The following is a 15,823-nucleotide window of genomic DNA, read 5'->3' as shown; positions in this document are numbered from 1 at the left end:
GAAGTGGCTCTCATAAATCTGAAACACTAGATTGGGGAATAAACTAATGATTCATAAGTGAGAGTGCAAATGATTATAAACACATATCAAAGAGGCCAAGTTTAGAAAAATAGAAAAATAGACTTAGACTAAATAATTATTTAGTCATCTGACCATCATTAGTTTCTTACCAAGTTGTGAACAAACACACCTATTCCTCTTGATCTCAGACATTTCCAGTTGCATTTTTTTTTTTGTGATCAAATTTTTATTTTATTTTATCTAAGTGAGGAAGTATACAATGTATGTAACAATAATATAATTCATTTGTAGTCAGAATACAATAAGAATAGTCAGATGTTTCCAGTTGCATGTTGTCACTCAGCTCTCTGGATAAAACATCTTCATATTTTGTTCTCTTATTTAACAAAGGCTCATTACTGACTTTGGAAATAGTATTTTGACAATACACAAATAAATAAATAAATAAATTCTCAGGGCAAAGTTGACTAAAGTCACCAGATGTGGCTAAAAGCTGTAGGAAATCTTCATGTAATTAAAATTAAAATATATTAAAATATAATAGTTCTGATAACAACAATACTATAGACAATGCATCATTGTTGTTGGTGATGCACTAATGTGTAAGTGGCATTGTTCAAGGAGGAGCTATGGGTGGTTTAATCTATAACAATGCATCATATTTTATTTGTTGATCATATCTTTGTTGATCATATCTATCTCTGTCAAATAAATGTTTTGGAGTAAAAAGTACAATATGGTGGAGTAGAGATATAAAGTAACTAAGTGCAGCACTGAGTACATAGCATATTCTAGGCAGCATGCTTACACTACATATGTTACTTTACAGGAAGCATTGTAAAGATGGTTCCTAAGATAGTTCATTAAACCCTGTGAGTTTGAATGTTTAAAGGTGGAAAATCTACTGACATTCAATTTTCAATAATTCATTTTCCACATCCACCCATCGTTATGGTTTACCTAACAACTGTTTGACAGTAAAGGTGGGAGAAGGCTCTGAAATGACTTGTAAATAGACATTAGTCCTCCTTCCCTGTGATTGTGCTTGATGATCTACTGATGATCCGTGTGTTTTTAAAAGTCTTCAGATCATATTGCAAAACATAAGTGCATGTTAGCAAGTAAATCACATTAGCTGAAGTACACGTCATGCATTCCCTAAGAGAGCCACGAAATTGTCACACGCTGAAACAAACTTGTAACGTAGAGATTTGTATTAGAGGAAAACAAACATATGAACTGAGCTCTCATAGCGGATACATTTGATCTAGTGGGAAAAGCAGAGAAGGGGGTTTTAGTGAGTAGAAAGATATGGATCTCTTTTTCTTGAACTCTCCTTCTGAAGTGCACACACAGCAGACAAACAGAAAAACACTCAGAGGCTACCTAATAGAAGTTCTTCAGGCTCCACTGAGATGGTAATCTATCAACAGAGAAACACATCTGGTGCTGATGGTCGTCTGGCCTTTCAGTAAGACTCTTCTCAGAAAACCTGAGCCCCACAGGGAGGATGAACAATAGGCCAGTAAAGGTGTGGTCCAGACAATACAATGTACAGAAGTTAAAAGTGATTACCACATTCATTTTAAGATATCAGTGCATATATATATATATATATATATATATATATATATATATATATATATATATGTATATATATATCACTGTCATGTACATCGAGTTGTGTCACTGGATCCATATGTGACCTCACTATGACAGAATAGTTAAAGAAGTGAACGGGTGACAAGAATTTGTCTTAACATCCTCGTCATTGTAAAGCCAAAGATGGAAACCAAACATCCATGGAGTGAAACAAGGGTCAGCAACATCCCCTCTGTGACACATCTGTAGCTTTATATGATAAAGTAGAGGTCAAATACATATTTAGATGAAAATGTGGATCTCTGATAAAATGTTAAATGTTGTCAAATCTCATAAAAATCAGTTTTCTGGTCATATTCTGAACTAACAATTACTAGCAAATACTTTAAACAAGTTTGACAGATAAAGAGGAACTGATGTATCTTCTGCATTTTTCTTGATGTGACTTCTCATTACAATGATTGAAAGCGAACATGGTTATTTACACAGTTTAGATCCAAGTGATATGATTGTTGTGGAAGTATATTAAAGGAAATGGCTCAATATCAAATACTGGTAAGAGGGTTTTGTTTGACTACAAAGGGGAACAAAAAAAGGGTTAAACTAAAATATTAATAGGATTAACAAAATAGCAACAATCAATCCCTGTAAGAATATGAATGGATGGTGTCTTTAGGGGATAATAATACCATAAAAACAAGGTAAGTACCAGAACACACAATATCTCCTTTGTACATATCTCTCGTGTACTGATTTATGATTTTATCCTGTTTCCTCCATTAAAATGAGGGCACTTTGATGAAAACAGAGTAACTTATGAACATCCTGCCTGCCTTCCTCCGTCTTCCTCCACCCCCTTCTTTACATAAAAAGAGGAGGGGTTGGATGGCAGGGATCAACTCAGCAAACTCTTGAGAGTGTGTACACTGAGATTCAGCAGCCAGTACTGGAGAGAAGTGGACTATCAGAGGGGCAGACTGCCTCTGGAGCACAGATCTGGAGCTTTACTTTGACACCAGTGACAGAGAGGACAACTGCTGTTGGAGATGACTGGACTGTCACTGCAGGAACAGCATCCCTCCGCTTTGGGAATCTTTCTCTGTCCTGAGAGCTTGAGAGTTACTGGGGAAGTTTGATCTGAGAGGCACATATTTTGGTGGATTTCTACCTCACTTGGGAGTTAGGTAAGTAAGAGTTTAGATAACAGAGACTGAGGGGAATTTATTGACTGATTTACTTAAGGGACTACAAGACAAATATGATGAGGGTGGAACATTGTGTTGCATTTTGTAACAAAAGAAAGGATCTCCCCAGGTTAATGTTTTCTTTGAACCATTCACTTGACATGAAAAAAAAACTGCAACACCCTCTCCACATTATGTTCGAAAAAAATTACAATAATATAGAAGTGTTAAATTGGTGCTAGTCATTTAATTGTGTACCCCAATTTAAATTTAATATCTTAACGAAACTTGTAATGTGCACCATCAATGTACACATTAATAAAACCCTGATACATGACAGAACTGTTGTTCTCTGCATTTGGAAAATTGCACCATTAAGAACCAGCATGTAAGTAAAAGTTGCCGTTTTGATGTGACTATTAAGTAAATTGCAAAGGAAGGCTGAAATAAAATATAAATTTAGGGCAAGAAAAACCTAAAAAAAAAAAAAAAAAAGACCCTAAAAAATAAACAAAGATCCTAAAATGTCTATCCTACCTTCAACCAAAGACAAATTACAATACTTCCACACTTCTCCACAAAGTTTCATACAGTCCCTAAACTAAAATGACCAAACTGCAGGGTGAATCTGCAGTTCTTAATTGTGAAGTTTTAGTGAGTTTATACAGAGCTGACTGACAGCTGGTTAGTCTAAAGTCACATAAAAATCCTGGAGCCCAATTTCCCTATAAGGAACTGTAGTATGGGCCCACCAGACAGTGAGCTTGTTTGCTTTCAAATGATACAATAATGTTCCTGCCTGCATACAGTACGTTCTCACAATTTGTGTTCCAGGCACACTGAAGGAGGATCAGTTGCAGCCTTGTTGGATAAAAGCCATATTTTCAACCAAACTTCAAGATGAAGACTCATCTCCTTTGTTTGGAGTTACTCCTCTTGGGGGTTCACTTCTTTGTGACCAGTGGGCAGCTGGAGCCAAAGAAACAAGTGCCCCAGGACCCTCTTACCGTCACCCAGAGACTTGGACTGGTTGAGAGGGACGTGCAGGGTCCAGTGAGGCCCAACATTACCATGCCGCGCCGTCGACTTCCGCCCATGTGCACCGGACCCACAGAAATCCGAGACACCTTCAAGTACATCAACACGGTGGTCTCCTGCCTGGTGTTTGTTGTCGGTATAATCGGAAATTCCACTCTGTTGAGGATCATCTATAAGAATAAGTGCATGCGTAACGGGCCGAACATCCTGATTGCGAGCCTGGCACTCGGAGACCTTCTGCACATCATTATTGGCATTCCCATTAATGTTTACAAGGTGAGCCTAACTTTCAGTGTCCATGTACTAGATAAAAACTCTACAGAAACAGATTTATAGCATTTCTATGTCCAATTAATTCAACACAGTAGCTTTTAAATGATTTTTTTGTTGCCCTGTTGTTCTAAGTTTATTACATTAACTTTTGAAAGGTCATATGCAAAACCTTTGCAGCATATTAGATTTTAATCCTTTACACACACACACACACACACACACACACACACACCATTTCCTAACACACACGCACACAAAAGTGCACACATACACACACTTTAAGGGGGGGCTTCCAAGTACTTTTTACATGTTATTACTCTACTGGTTTCTGAGCCCCTCTATATCCCCTTATGTCTCTGGCATGTTATTGTCTGTTGGGCTCAGAGAGAGAGAGAGAGAGAGAGAGAGAGAGAGAGGGCCAAAGTATCTGTATATTTGGGTAAGGGGGCAAGCATGTTAAAACAACTGGTCGCAATTGCATACCAGAGCAGAGAGAGGAGACAGGAGACAGGGTGGTATAGGGAGATACAGGCCACATATGATTCCAATAGATCTACACTCACATTCCAGTCACACAGTCCAGTTTTGTTGTTCTCCAAGAGCTTACTGGACCTCTCTGGGTTACGGTGCTTTGATGTGCACAGAAACCGATAAGTTCAGGTTCACGCATGTCTGGTCAACACTGGATGCCTGAGGCTGGGAAAAACAACGTGGAGCCAGACAATTTGCTTCACTCCCTACCAGGGTTTAACTCTGTCGTCAACTCTTTCTGTCTCTGTCTCTCCTCCTCTCTCCCTTCAGCTCCTGGCAGAGGACTGGCCTTTCGGGGTGACTCTGTGCAAGCTGGTCCCGTTTGTCCAGAAAGCCTCAGTGGGGATCACAGTGCTGAGTCTGTGCGCTTTGAGTATTGACAGGTAAACCCATGCTTCTAACACTGACGCCCCCACCTCACTCTTACAACAACATTGTTAGAGCAGTGACCTTTGACCTCACCTTTGACTTCCTTGCTACTGGCTGCTTTTAACCTGGGTTATATATTATTGCACTTATTGAGCTCATCTGGATATAAGTGTCATCTATACTGTGGGCTTGAAATAAGAAGTTTATTTAGTCATTTTCATATTTATAATCTTCATATGTTACTGTATGCCCATCTAGTGTCTTTTTAAAAAAAAAGCCTTTAGGGTAAAAAAAAGCTAGAATGTACTTTTCAGTTTTGTCAGTAAGGATAATGTTTAATACTCAATATCTCAGAATTAAACCAAAATAGATCCTTTTAACATTTTTGTCACAGCAAAGTTGTTATACTTAACTCACAGATGATATTAGTAAAAGAACATTGACATTTTAGAAAATATGTGTAGCCTTTTCACTTTCTTGATGAGAGTTAGATGATACCACTCTCACGTCTGTGCGGTAAATATGCAGCTAGCCAGGAGTCGGTTAGCTTAGTTTCGCACAAAGACTGGTAACAGGGGGAACAGCTAGCGTGGCTCTGTCCAAAGTTAATAAGATCTGCCAACCAGCACCTCTAAAGCTCACTAATTAACATGTTATATCTTGTTTGTTTAACCCAAACAAAAGCCAAAAAATAAAAACAACATGTTGTGGTTTTGGTAAGCTTTAGAGATGCTGCTAAGCTAAGCTAACCAGCAGCTGGCTTTAGCTACATATATACTGTACAGAGATGACAGATGTGTCAATGTTCTCAACAGGACCATGAAAAAAAGAATTTCCCAAAATGTCGAACTATTCACCTTATTCTCATTTGTTGGTTAACTGACTGCACATGTGATGGAACTTCAAGGTATCGTGCTGTGGCTTCATGGAGTCGAATCAAAGGGATTGGAGTTCCAAAGTGGATGGCTATTGAGATAGCGCTCATCTGGATATTATCCATCATCCTGGCTGTGCCAGAGGCAATAGCCTTCGACATGATCACCATGGACTACAAAGGAGAAGACTTGAGGATCTGTTTGCTGCACCCCATGCAGAAAACAGACTTTATGAGGGTGAGCTGTAACACACAGACCTTGACAGATATACAATTCAGTGTGGAGAGAAATAGTGTGTGAGGACTGTTGACACAGCTGTGCACACTGTTAACCTGCACATGCACATATAATACATACAGACACATATATGGATGCAGATGTGCACATGCTGACTTGTGTGTTAATATATATGCATACTTAACCTAAAAGAGCACACGCTTACAATCATACTGTGATAGTTTCTTGACTAGATCAGGGTGAGACAGAGTTTACAGAAAATGAAGCCTTGTCAAAAAAGAACCCCAAAAAATGTATATCAGTGGAGTTATTACTCTCTTTGCTGACAGCAAATGCTGCAGCGTCTGTGTGTGTGTGTGTGTGTGTGTGTGTGTGTGTGTGTGTGTGTGTGTGCGCATATATGTGTTCATGTGTCTTCCATCAACCTTAAAATAACAACAAGTAACAGTTTTAATCCCACTGAGGTCTCTGATAAATTGATTGTTAAATGTACATCAACAAGTCTGAATTTGAGACACACCCTTGAGTCTCCCATTCCCGTCCAGGTCAGACTGCTGACATGCTCCATTAAATTTATGTCTGACAGTACAGATGTTTGTGTGTAACGCAGTGCTGTTCTCCTATTTTCTCTCTTTAGTTTTATAAATCAGCAAAGGACTGGTGGCTGTTCAGTGCATATTTCTGCCTGCCGTTGGCTTGCACTGCTATTTTCTACACCCTGATGACCTGTGAGATGCTAAGGAAGAAGAACGGAGTCCATATCGCCCTCAGTGACCACCTGAAGCAGGTTATTTTGCCTGTTTTTTAATTGAATACAGACTGTCTTCATCGTGAAAGTTTGAAGTTAAAGAGACATTTCCCTACTTTAGTAACAAACACAAAACTGACCTTAAGAATACTTTAATGTTCAAAACTTAACACAAGACCTATTGTGTACCCTTTTAAAGCTATTAAAAAAAAACATAGTTATGCCCTCTTATCACCAACTTTAATCCAGCACTAACTTGAGACTGCTTGAGACCACTTTCCACATAAACATATTTTTTAGCTCTTGTAAAAAAAAGGATTCCACTGATAAAAGAGTTCTTTGTGAGCAAAATTTCACCACGGCCATCTCTGTGCCAAGCCGTCACTACAATCTGCTACTATATAGTGATTTATGTGTGTTTGTGTTCAGCGGAGGGAGGTGGCTAAGACAGTTTTCTGTCTGGTTCTGGTTTTCGCTCTGTGCTGGCTCCCTCTCCATCTCAGCCGTATCCTGAAACTCACCATCTACGATGAGAAAGATCCAAACCGCTGCGAACTGCTCAGGTAGGGAAAGAAATAAATGTCCCATAGTGCATAATAAAGAGAGAGTTGAGTAGAACAGACAATATGGTTCTGTCAATTAAAAAATCCAGAAATATGACATATGTCTTTGAAACTCTTCTAGTTTCTTTTTGGTGTTGGACTACATCGGCATCAACATGGCATCTGTCAACTCCTGCATCAACCCCATCGCCCTGTACATGGTCAGCAAGCGCTTCAAGAGCTGCTTCAGGGTAAGATGCAACTCAGTCGCAATGTATGATACAAGCAAAGTGAAAACAAAAAAAGAAAAATAAAGGACCACTGGCTTTACAGCTTCTTTTACTAAGCTGTGAACACTGTTTGCACATTCTCTCTAACACTCTTTCTCTCACCATCTTCCTTCCTCCTCTAGTCCTGCCTGTGCTGCTGGTGCCTACCGGCTGAGATGCTGATGGATGAGAAGCAGTCGTGCATGAAGCTGAAAGTCACCGAACGAGCCTCTGACCAGAGCAACTCCCGCATGACCAACAAGTCCACTACAGCCTGAGGAGTGTAGCCTAAAAGTGAGAAAAGAGGAGACACTATGACAAAAAAAACAAAAACTGAATAATAAAGTATGAATGACTGAATGAGGAAACGTGTCCAGTCTTGCCTCATCTAGAACATCATAAGAAAGCTCCCTCAATTCCTGAAAACAACAGACGTGCCTTTGGAAACCCGCCCTCACTGAGACGAAACTCATCCTAACCCAAAACTCTGAACACTTGCCATCATGGAGCGCTTCCACACTCTCCCTGTCCAAGGAGCAATAAGCACCCGCGCACTTCAAAAGCTGTATTCTTGGATAAGTGTGAAATGTGTTAAAACTGGTGTTAACACCAAATATCAGGAACTGACTAGGGGCAAAGTTTAGCACATTATTATGTTACGTATAATTTGGTGTTAAGGGTCAATTAGTAACGACTCATCAGGCTCGCAGCCTGGATAGTGAACACGGCTTTGAATCTTGCAATAAGTTCCGCATTGTATGGACTATATTCGAGAGTGACACTGCGTAACTGTGTTGCTACTACACTCTGTAGTCGCTTGTAAAAAAGCTAAACAGTGAATCTAATGCTCTTGTTTACATATTTCATTGCATTGTATTTCCTTTAAAATATGTGTCATGAGCAGCAGCATTTTGCATACTTTATAACTTGTCACATTTGTGCCTTTAAATGAATTGTTTCTTTGTCCTTTCCCCCACTAGTCATTGAACTACTGATGTGTGATTTCAGCTGTGTGACTATTCAGCTATTGTATTATACTGTTCAGTATTGGGCCTGTTCTTGAGGCTTTATGTGTTTCATAATGTATTTTCTCCACATTATCTTAATCTGACTCGTTACCTCAGCTGGTATGAAAAGAGGTAGTGGGTGTCTTTTTGCAATAAATAAATAAAATTATAAATTTAATAAATAAGAAATGAGTCAGTTGTGTACTTTTTTTTAAGAAAAGCACCACTTTTCTCGCCATTATTTACTCAGTCACAATCATTTATGTGACTGTGAATCTTTTAGCTTTGCCTCTTATGTGTGTATGTGTGTGTCTGTGTGTGTCTTTGTGTGTCTGTGTGTGTAAGAGTATTTGTGCGTGTGGGTTTGATTTTAAGTGTGATGGCAGGCGGCATCATGTGATGGTGAAAGCTAGTACAGAACATTACTGTGATCTCTGTTTTTCTCCTTTCTTCACTCCAAACACACACACACACACACACACACACACACACACACACACACACACATACACACACACACACAGCCTTGACCTGGGAATGTTCCTTCAGGCTAAACCAGTGTCACACATGTCGCATTAGCTGTCAAAGAAGCTCTCTGTCCTGTGATCTCTCACCACCCCTCCTCGACTCATCTCTACATCCACTCTCCTTGCCTTCACTCTCTCTTCTTTTGGACTCATTTCTTTCTGCCTGTTTTTTCCTTGTTTTTTTAAAATACCTCTTCCGTGTCCTCTACCGTCTTTTCCCCTTCCCTCGCTCTTTGCATTCCTCTCTCCACTCCTCCCTATTACCCCTCTGTTCCTCCAATATGGTTTCAAACAATTCAGTGTGGTTTGTTTGACATTAAATCAAACCCACTGGTGCTGTAAGCAGCCATAACAGAAAGAAATCACATTCAGTACATTCCTCCCTAAATTATCTCCTTTTCTACTCCCAACAGAGGTTACACTGATGTATCTGCTTGTGGATACTGGCATTGGCCCTCTACTGATATGATGGATTGCCCTCTATGAGGGTGAAGCTACAAAAATAAAACAAAAAGTTGCAAAGAAAGTTAATGTTGTTCAGTAAGCTACTTACTGAACAATCTATAAATCAAAGTGTAATTAACTCAGGGTCAGTTTAGAATCTCATATTTTGCTGTACAAAAAAAATAAAATAAATAAAAATCACTTATTGGCCCATGCACGCCTAATTTACAGACATATGGTCACAGGGTTTATGCTAACACCTAACAGAGTCAGTAGGTCAACCTGCCTTAAAGGAATGCTTTTACATTTTGGGAAATATGCTTATTCACTTTTCTTGGCGTGAGTTAGATGAAAAGATTGATACCACTCTTATATCTGTCTGTTAAATATGAAGCTACAGCCAGAAGACAGCTAGCTTAAAGACTGGAAATGGGCAAACAGCACATAGGCCTAGCCCCTTGTAAAATCACAACATCATTTTTACCACAATTTGTAAAACAAACAAGATGTTAACATGTTAATTTGTGAGCTTTAGAGGTCCTTGAAAGTAGATTTAGTTATCTTCAGGCAGAGCCATGCTAGCTGTTTTCACCTGTTCCCAATCTTTACACTCTCCTGGCTGTAGCTTCATATTTAGCATACCGACATGACAGTGATATCAATCTTCTCATCTAACTAGCGGGGATGCAGTTACTAGCTTGCTGTATCACAACCTCTTGACTTTGTGCTGAAGTTCTTTAGAAATTTACAATGTAGCACAAAGTCAAGAGTTTGCGAAATGTAACACAACAAGCGAGTGTAGCTCTATAAACAAAACCGCATTCCCACGCATGCTCAGTGGCGTCTGCAGTCTGTTGTAGAAAGTTAAAGTCATTTTTATTGCTATTCCGAGCTGTGAAAAAAAGATGAAAACCCACAGCAGATGGATGCCAAAAGAGTAATGAGATAAAAGCTCCCTGTTTAGCAATTAAATGAAACACTGTAAATTTTTGATATACTATTGTTGTTCTTTTGCACTTAACAAACATTGTGGACTTCTCCTTTATAAATTTTGAACATTTTGAATGAGGGTGTATCTCCTTCTAAGTACATACAGGAACACACACTGTCTCTCCAAAACCCCCACCAACATACAAACACACAAACAGACCCACCATGACACACGTTTGTCTTCTCCACGCCCACAGTTCTATCACGGAGAAGCCGGCAGAAAGTGGCTGGATTGGGGGGTTGATAGTTTCTGGGTTCTGGGTCTCAGGAGTCAGGGTGTGAACAGACCTGGTTTGGCCCCTGGCTGCTCTCTCCTTCTCCAAACATTCTTTCACGTTTCTCTACCCCAACAATCCACCATTTGCATATTTACACAGCATGTTCCACACAACTTTGCCCGCAAACTGCATTTAAAGACAATTGGCAAGATTTGTATCAACATGATGTTTGACTTAACGTTCAAGCAACTGAGGCAGTAATTTATCCTTTTCTTAACCTTATGGTGCACATTGAATTGTCCTACATAGCAAACAGCACTGACTGGCATGGTACAGAAGCTGATGGAGATGTATACTGTAGGAGTCTCTATAATCTGATACCTTCCTCTACCTTCCCTGGCTATCACTCCTGTGTTTTGATCTCATCTGAAACACACTTTCTGACAGAAATGTAATAATTTAAAAGCATAGGCACAGTTCTTGATGTATAAGACTCGCTGTCTTCCCTCTCAGTTTTAGAATATTTATCCTGGATTGATAGCACAAGGAGAGCTTTCAGTCTGGCATAGCTTCTACTAACATTTGGGAAGAACAAAGAAAATATGCTTTCATTATGAGTGTGAAAGTGTGTGTGTAGTTCAGCCATGGAAATACTTCAAGGGAAAAATGTTGAACCAAGCTCAAACTAAGACCCTCAAACTGCCTATGAGAACACAAAACAAAAGGTATGTGAGCTGGATTCCCCGTATCAGTGCATGTGTGAGTGTGTTAACACCAAGGTCCATAGGTATGTGAGTGTGCACGTTTAAGTATAGTAGTATTTTGCCTAATTTGAGGAGCTGTTTTTGGTCATGCACCGTTGATATCGCACTTCAAGGAATGGTTGATAATTGACACAAAAATGCAACTCATCACTCATTTTCACATATGCACAAATGTCATACACTTGCACAAGCATGGACAGACTTGCACAGACAACATACATACATACACACACACACACACACACAAGTTGAGCAGCAGCAGAAGGTGAGCAGACGTGGCCAGCAGAAGGAATTCATCAGACTGACGTACCATGGACTCTGGAGCATTTCTTTCATCTATTTCCCACTCAGTTCCACATGAGGAGACACTTAAATTTTCTTGCTGTCGGTGTCATAGTCCTACTCTGTTAATGTACCTCCCCTTTACTGCTTGTCTGACAAGGTGATGACAAATATATGGGACCAGAGTACAAGATAAACAATGATTTATCAACCACAGACACACATATGGCGTGCGGTTTGGTTAGTGCCAAATATTCCAAATGTGACAACAGTCAACATGTAGCTTACATCAGGTAAATGTGCAGCTGCTTGCAGTTTGTCATCAAGGGTTAATATGTGAAAATAAAGCCAGAATCATACTCTAAAACAGACACACAGTATTATGGCTGAAGCTCTGTAATATTTTCATTGTAATTATTATTGATTTACTAATTCTTTTCTTAATCAATCTATTAATCGTTTAGTCTATAAAATGTTAGAAAATAGGAAAAATGCCCATCATTGTTTCCACGAGCCCAAAGTGACTTCCTGAAATTGCTTGTTTTGTCTGTTCAAAATCCAAACATATTCAATTTACTATCATAAAAGACTAGGACAACCACCATATCCAGAGAAACCAGAAATTTTGCGTTTTGCTTGAAAAATAACTTAAATAATCAATCAATTATTGAAATGTTGCAAATACATTTTCTGTTGATAAACTAAATTAATTGACAAATCACTTAAGCTTCACACAGCGTACATGTGAACTTACTAAATCTGTATCTGGTTTTAAACACTAAATAAAGACAAACTTAACATAAAGTCAGGAAACAGGGGGAGTTGGCTGCTTCCCCCTGTGGTCATGGTGATCCCCTGACTTTTCCCCCAGAGCCACCATGATGTTGACATTTGTGGTTCAGAGTAAAATATCTTATTATTCTTAATAATTATTCAATGGATTGTTATGGAATTTGCTACATATATTCAGTGTCCCTAGAGAATGAATTCTAATGACGTTAAGAGTGCTGTTGTTAAACCTCTACTTCAGGAACCTCACCTTGATCCAGGGTTTCTTAATAACTACTGACCAGTTTCTCAGTGCAGCTTTTAACACCACCGATCACTGTATACTCTGGAAAATCACTTTGGTGCCTCTGGCCTGGCTTTGGGTTCTAGTCTTACTTATCTGAAAGAACACAGTCTGTCTCCTGTAGTAATACTACATCTACATTTTCTGATGTGAAATATGGAGTACCTCAAGGCTCTGTTCTTGGCCCTCTGCTTTCCTCTCTTTATATTTCACCTCTTGGCCAAATTATACACAGTCATGAAATTCATTTTGATTGCTACATGGATGGTACTCAGCTGTATGTGCCTAGAAAGGCTGACGATCAGACCCAAATTATTAAATTTGAGGCTTACATGGCTACTGGGCAAAATTGGATGTCATATGATTTCCTGCTTCTAAATTCTGATAAAGCTGAGATGCTGGACAGTTTGATCAAGTGACAGTAACTCTCAACAGCTGTGTAATTTCACAAAGTGTGACAGCTGAGAATCTCAGTGTTATATTTGATACTAACTTCTCTTTTGATCATCACACTCTGTACTGTTACATTATGTTTTCAGGCCTGCCACGAACTAGTACTAAAAGTCTTCAGATGGTTTAAAATCCTGCAGCTAGAATCTTAATTAAAACATGAAAATGTGATCATATTGCACCAAGTCTCCCTTCACTGGCTCCCTATCCATGTTAGATCAAACTTGCTTCTGATGATGATGATAAAATCTTAAATGGGCACACCCCATCATACCTGTCTGATCTCCTTAAACCTTATATTCCATCCTGAACTCTCTGCTCTCAGAATTCAGGGCTCCTGTGTGTACCCAAACTTAAAAAGAAGTCAGCAGGCGACAGCTCCTTTTCCTATCGGACCCTCTTTCTCTGGAATAATCTCCCTGCTGAAATCAAACAATCTGATTTAAAACTCATCTTTCTTATTATTTGATTACTTCAGGCCTTTGTTCCTGTTGTTCACCCGGCGGGTTGGTCTCAGTCTCAATGAATTTATTCAGCCTTAGTAATTACAAAACCATGACGGTCCTGTTGACGAGATTATTGTAAACCTCCTGATAACTGTTCCATCTCTAACCCTCTATTTGTTTGTTGCCTCACAAGCACATGAGAGTCCAAGCTGTGTCCTTATCTCTCTCGATCTCTCCCTCTTCTCCCTCTCTCTCCCTATTTTCTTCTCCTTGTCTTGTTTTCTCTCAGAATTCTCTGTACTGGACCATCAGCCATCCTGGGACCGTTCTCCTTCCCTTGGCTGTCTGTGCCATTTCCAGATGGTCTATTCTGTACACACGACATCTATTGCATCTCTGTCCATCCTGGAAGAAGGATCTCCCTTCTGTTGCTCTTCCTGAGGTTTCTTACATTTTTTCCCTGTTAAGCGGTTTTTTGGGGAGAGTTTTTCCTTATCCAAATCAAGGGTCCAAGTATAGTGGGTGTCTTATGCTGTAGATTGTATAGCCCCTTGGGGCAAATTTGTGATTTGTGATATTGGGCTATATAAATAAAATTGACTTGACTATACAGACTTTCATGGTCCCCAGAGAATGAATTGAAATATTTTTGATCCCCTGTTTTCATCTAGCAAATGTTAGCATGCTAACACGCTAAACTAAACTGTGAACATGGCAAACATACCTGCTAAACATCAACATGCTAGCATTGTCATTGTGAGCATTTTGGCATGCTGATGTTAGCATTTAGCTTAAAGTACAGCTGTGTCAGCACAGACTAGCATGACTGTAGACTCTTCAGTCTTTATAGAAAGTGAGAGAAAGGTCAAGTACCTGACAATATTTGGATGCAGCCTTGTATAATTTCCAGTACAAGTCATCAGAAACACAGCAGAAAAAAGGTCACCATTTCTGACACTGATCATCAGAAAATGTGACGCTACTGTACCTGAGAATAACTTCACACTTTATGGTGGTCACATAATATGATATAATATATGTAACATATGGCTCCAGCTACAAATTAACCATACTGATGTGAGAGTATTGATCTTCTAACTCCTGGCAAGAAAGTGAATAAGCATATTTCCCAAAATGTTGAATTACTCCTTTAAATTTGTGTTCTCTGCATTACGTGCAAATAAACAGTAACTTCACAATAATAATACCACCCTCCCTCTCTCTCATTCAAACACACACACACACAAAACCTCACATATTGTAATAGTCAGACTCTGTCCCCTGCAACTTTATAAAACCATTATGGGAGTTAACTTCATTTTGAGCCAAACCAGCACATTCTTGAAGCTGCCTGCTATTGCAGCAATGAAAATCTGACAAAAACAAATGAAGTAATGGAGGGGTGCCATGACTTACTCCTGATTCATGACATGACTTTATTAGTGCAATTCCACCCATTGATATGAGATGTACAGTAGTATAGTAGTAGTGTAATAGTGTAAATAGTGTAAAATACTCAAAACCAAATTTAAAACAAAAAAAACAAAAAAAAAAACAAGTGACTCTATAACATTTATATATACAATACTTTGCCAAAATGTGTCTGTTTTCTGAAATTCTACATCAGTTTCTACGCTCTTCAGTGTGGCTAAATAGAGTCTTGTGACAGCAAAGAACATATTTTATACTGAGTTTTGTCAAAGACCTGATCATGCTACATGGTCCATTTTTATCTCTGCATTTGTGTACATATGACCATTAAGCACAACATGACTCCTATATGAAGTTCACAGGGAGGGTAGTTATGCAACCATTACAGTAGTGACAGTACACAGAGACAGGAGGCCTGGCTGCAGAAGGCCCCATTCTCATGAGGGAGCTGATGATATCCAAGAAACATGGCGACAGGGATCACATAGCCTATAACAGGTCCC

The 15,823-nt window shown here is 39.1% G+C and overlaps 1 protein-coding gene across 2 annotated transcripts; it reads left to right on the top strand.

The window, feature by feature from the left end:
- The first annotated feature begins 2,532 nt into the window (after window positions 1-2,532).
- ednrba (endothelin receptor Ba) lies at window positions 2,533-8,879 on the top strand. Of its 2 annotated transcripts, none has more exons than XM_042427862.1 (8): window positions 2,533-2,807; window positions 3,642-4,121; window positions 4,920-5,032; window positions 5,926-6,130; window positions 6,768-6,917; window positions 7,308-7,441; window positions 7,563-7,699; window positions 7,813-7,870. In XM_042427862.1, the coding sequence occupies exons 2-8, from the start codon at window positions 3,708-3,710 to the stop codon at window positions 7,830-7,832; spliced, it is 1,173 nt and encodes a 390-aa protein (XP_042283796.1). In that variant the 5' UTR covers window positions 2,533-2,807; window positions 3,642-3,707; the 3' UTR covers window positions 7,833-7,870. The 2 variants fall into 2 exon arrangements, with proteins under 2 accessions (XP_042283796.1, XP_042283795.1); XM_042427861.1 differs by having other exon boundaries at window positions 2,536-2,807; window positions 7,563-7,671; window positions 7,833-8,879.
- The last annotated feature ends 6,944 nt before the right edge of the window (window positions 8,880-15,823 follow it).

The sequence above is a fragment of the Thunnus maccoyii genome, chromosome 12 (genome assembly GCF_910596095.1).
Source record: "Thunnus maccoyii chromosome 12, fThuMac1.1, whole genome shotgun sequence".
Lineage (NCBI taxonomy): Eukaryota > Metazoa > Chordata > Actinopteri > Scombriformes > Scombridae > Thunnus > Thunnus maccoyii.
Note: the sequence above shows the minus strand (reverse complement) of the source record. Positions and strands in the feature narration are given on the sequence as shown.